Source organism: Staurois parvus, unplaced genomic scaffold (assembly GCF_062004578.1).
Source record: "Staurois parvus isolate SC_StPar_1 unplaced genomic scaffold, SC_StPar_1.0 ptg002325l, whole genome shotgun sequence".
NCBI lineage: Eukaryota > Metazoa > Chordata > Amphibia > Anura > Ranidae > Staurois > Staurois parvus.
The window spans coordinates 87,121-91,829 of NW_028320121.1; the positions used below are offsets into that span (position 1 = coordinate 87,121).

General features: G+C 44.4%; 1 protein-coding gene across 1 annotated transcript; it reads left to right on the forward strand.

The window, feature by feature from the left end:
* The first annotated feature begins 476 nt into the window (after nucleotides 1-476).
* Nucleotides 477-4,404, forward strand: PCARE (photoreceptor cilium actin regulator). Its single transcript, XM_089665751.1, has one exon. The coding sequence runs from the start codon at nucleotides 622-624 to the stop codon at nucleotides 4,402-4,404; it is 3,783 nt and encodes a 1,260-aa protein (XP_089521877.1). The 5' UTR covers nucleotides 477-621.
* The last annotated feature ends 305 nt before the right edge of the window (nucleotides 4,405-4,709 follow it).

Genomic DNA, 4,709 nt, shown 5'->3' on the forward strand with positions numbered 1-4,709 from the left:
CAGCGTTGCATAACCGCGAAATTGTCAGTTAAAATAACACAGCGCCGTATCGCAAAGATGGCCCGGTCAGGAAAGAGGGTAAATGTTCCGGAGGCCGAGGGGTTAAAATGATAATCCTGTCTGTTTTATGGGCATCCTTGTCTGCGTTGTATATGTGTGTTCTTCATCAGATGAAATGTCGGTTTTATTAGACGGATCTTCCATTTTCCTTTGAACTTAAGAAGTGACAGACTTTGAGTTCTCCTTAGGAGATACTTCCCAGCAACAAATTTGTGACAAGTGCTGGAATCTCTTACGTGTCAGTTTGTTTCTTCCAATTAAATACGGCTGTTCTTCGGATAAAGTCGACTTAATCTAGTAAGCTCTAAATCCTATTTGCTCCTGACATCTGTCATTGGATGGGAACAACACAGAAGAGAGCCTTCAATCTGTATCATATGGAGCTGCTGTGCTGACTTGCAACTGCTGAAAAAAAAAATCTGACATCGCCATACAATAATTATTCTAAGGAAGACATAATATTTCAAGCATGGGACTCTGGAGGATTAAGACGATGGTGGGACTCCGAGAGACAACAGACCATTGACTTGTTCGATAAGCTGGTACTTGTAGAGTCGTGCTATGGGCTGCTCACCTTCTCAGAATGGGATCATTCAAATTCTTGCGAAGAACGCAGCTAAACCTTTGAAGAGCAACAAAGCCATACTTCCACCTGAGGAGCACAGCAATGGAATTACAATTCCTTTGGCCGGAGATAAGTATCCAAGCTGCCATGACCTCAGCAATGAACCGAAAACCAGATCGAAAGATTCTGATCATGAAACCAATCATGTTTTTTCAGATGCCAGTGGTGGGCTGTCTAGGAGTGGGTCCCTTTCGGAAGACCAAAGGAAGTATGAAGGACACGGTACGGCTGATGAAGGAATGGTCAATCTGAAATACCAAAAGAGAAGAACTGCAAGGAAATACAGTTCAACCTGCTCAGAGCAAGAGCTGCCGCAAGACGCACAACAGGATGGCAACCCAAAGAGAGGCAAGAAATCCAAAAGCCGTAAGTCTGGTAAACACAGCCGCCACGCAAAGCAGAATCAGACCGTTCTTCCTGAAGCAGAAAAGAAAGTTGACTTTCCGGAACTGCTGGTGAAGGCTCACCAAGATGCCTACGCTTTCTTGAACCCTAATCTGTCGAAATATGAAGGCATCATTTCCATGGCCAACCAAGCAACCCAGACCCAGCTTATCATGCAGCAGATGGTTAGTTTCATGGCTCTGAGGTTTGATGAGATCAACCAGTGTTTGGGAGAAATCGCTGAAGATGGTGAAAAGCTTTTGAAAGATGTGGGAGGCAACCTCACCTGGCCAAGCACAAAAGACAACCTCTCGGAGCATCCAGACTTACTGCAACAGTTGCTCCAGTATACGGTAAACAGAATGCAGTCTTTAAATGGCACAGTGTCCTCATTAACCACAAATGCCTTGCAGGAAACCTGTCTTTTCTTACAGTCGGCTGTCAACAGTTTCCAGGAAAAGCTAAAGAAAAAGGAACACTATGATGAACGCCTGCTAAAGATGGTCAAGGTGCTGGAAGACTCCGCAGCTGGTTCTACAAAGCCCCATCCCAATGATTTGACTCTTTATTCCGAGGACAGTGGATTTGGGGGCGACGGTGAATCCATTAGAGGATACAGATCTCTTGAAAAAATGGAAAACCGGGCAAGCATCGACACAACTAGATGTATAAGTCTGGAAAAAAGTGAAGGAACCATATCAAAGGTGGGGTTATCCTGTGCGGCTAACACGGTCGGTTCTCAAAAACAAGTAGACAGTCCCAGAGTTTCTAAGCAAATTAGCATAACCAGTAATAATTCGGCGAGCTCTCTTGGGACCTGTGCAACCCTAGAAAGCATTCATGGTCAAGACCTGGAAGATTCAAGTAGCAGTGATGAAAGTTATGAAGAAAGTGATGATAACAAAAGTTTATCAAGTCTGATTACCTTACCACAAAGGCCTCTCACCTCTCCCGCAGGAACATGTGCTTATAAACACTCGCCCAAATGGATAGAAAACCCAGAAAATGAAGAAATGACATTGAAAATGAAAGAAGCTATAAGTGAAAAAATTAAGTTTGTCCCGGGCAAATCCTACAGTAACGTGTGGACTAGAGAAGAAGTAAGCCCAGAGGCGGTAAGGCCTAGTTCAGCAGATGGAAGCAACAGGAGGACTGCTAGGCACAGAAGGTCCAGGTCTGCAGAGTCACTTAAAAGCCAGGGTGAAGATCCTACTCTTTTGGAACTTCAGAGGACACAAAAAGAACTCACCAAAAAGTTAGAACAAGTGTATTTATCAAATGGAACTAGAAACAAAGAAGCACCACAACACTGCGGTAGTAAATCCTTTGTGCATACTGGATGCCTTAGTTCAAGTGCTGCTCCAACCAACAAATTAAAGGCTTGTCTTGATAAGAGTTTTAATATATTGCCTAGTCAGGAATTAATTCCAGTAAGGAAACCTAATAATGATGTAGCAAAGGACCCAAATGCTAATGAAGACAGTCATATAGAAAATACAAAATTGCCTAAACAGGACACAAAGACTATAGACAATCCCACCAGAGTAGAGCAAAGGCTAGAGAGCATTATTTCTCCAAGGCAGTCTGTGCGTAAACTTATTCAAGCTTTTAGCCCAGAAGACAATTCAATCAAAAGCCTAAATCGGAAAACACTGGGACCACTTCGATGCGTTCGAAAAGTTGGAGTACCTGTCCTACCTCCCACGATTCCGGCCTGTAAAGGATTACAGGATTTAGATAACATTAATGATAATTTGTCAACAGTTGATGGGAAGCCTTCAAATTCAGGTGCAAACATCATATCGGGTAAATGTAGCACTCCTTTGGAATCTTCTGCAACTCAGGATTCTAACAGGACTTACACAAATGAATCTGGGATTGAAGACCTGGAGAACCTGCCTCCTCCTCCTCCAGAAATACTGATGGATAATTCCTTCAGTTTACTTCAGAGTGATGGCCCTAACCATAACAACTTACCTTGTGGAGTAAGGAATGCCTCCACAGCTTCAAAAATTAAAACATCTATTAATATAAAAGACTTGTTACCAAACAAAAACAGTACTGAAGCCTATATGCCAATCTTTAGGACTTCTGGTAAAAAAGAGCCAGCCACTGGGCTTAGAAAATTCTCGTTGCAGTCTGATCAACGCAACCAAGAAAAAGATCTAGGACTGGACCCTACGAGGAAAAATGAATTTGAGGAAGTTGCACATTTATACAGGCAGTCACGTAAAATAATTCCTTTACAAAACCCAGGTGATGGTGAAACGTTGAGGTCAATCCCTCATATTGATTCTGTGGAGCAAAAGCAATGTTCTCCTGTGTTACAAAGGAGTGAAAAAAGTTCAGTAACACCGAGAAGATCCTCCCCAACAAGAGCAACAGCCTCTTCCCCACCAATAGAGAGAAAAACAGCAAGCCCTCCAATTGCAAGAGCTATAATTAAAACTCGCTCCCAGGTACACCCTAGTAATCCTTCAGCTCAGAAAAACACCGTTCCTTCATGTTCTTCCAGTGTACCAAGCCCTCCAAATCAATCCAAGTTGTCTAGTCCTCCAACCCTGCGCAAGTCAATGAGCCCTCCTCAGATACGGAGACAACAAAGTCCACCAAGTCATCAAAGAATGCCAAGCCCTCCTCAGATACGGAGACAACAAAGTCCACCAAGTCACCATAAAATGCCAAGCCCTCCTCAGATGCGGAGACAACAAAGTCCACCACGTCATCAAAGAATGCCAAGCCCCCCTCAGATACGAAGACAACAAAGTCCACCAAGTCAGCAGAGACTGCCAAGCCCCCCTCAGATACAAAGACAACAAAGTCCACCAGGTCAGCACAGGTTGCCAAGCCCCCCTCAAACACGAAAGCAACAAAGTCCACCAAGCCAACCTAGAGCACCAAGCCCACCAAGCAGTCGACGCGAACCTAGTCCCCCTTCACATTTCACACCTTCTCCTCCACTTTCTCCATCCTTTACGCATAGGGGCATAAGACGAAGCTCGGATGAGCCACAGGCTTCCCCAAAAATGTTTGGCAATGCACAATCAATATTTTGCCCATCGTCTTCGTCCTTATTTGAAACAAAACCTGCTTCTCCACCATGCCCAAATATTCCAGAAACTACACCCAACCAAGCTTCAGTTTCTGTACTGAAACACAATTTATCAGGACGTCAGTATGATGGCCATCGCAGAAGTCTTGCAACAAGTGCAGCAAATCCCCAACCTTTCGTTCGAAGATGTTACTCAGACCGTAGGCCAAGAGTCCAGTTACGTCTTCCAACATCGATCTCTACTTCTGCACTCAGTGAACCTGTCCTGCAGCAAACTGGGTAAGAAATATTTACTTTTTCGTAGCTCAATATGGTACTGGGTTAACAGACAAGGTACAATGTTCCACTGGAGGCACCACTCCTCCATCTGCTGAAGGCACCACTCCTCCATCTGCTGAAGGCACCACTCCTCCAACTGCTGCAGGCACCACTCCTCCATCGTACAGACTTTTCCACCTGGTATATGCAAGTCTAACACGTTTTGCTTAGTTCGGGGCTTACTCATAGGGAGTAAGTGCCCTACTGAGTGAAACTCATGAAAGCTTGCACATACCAGGTGGTAGGACTGCTGTTAGAAACTGTGGGACC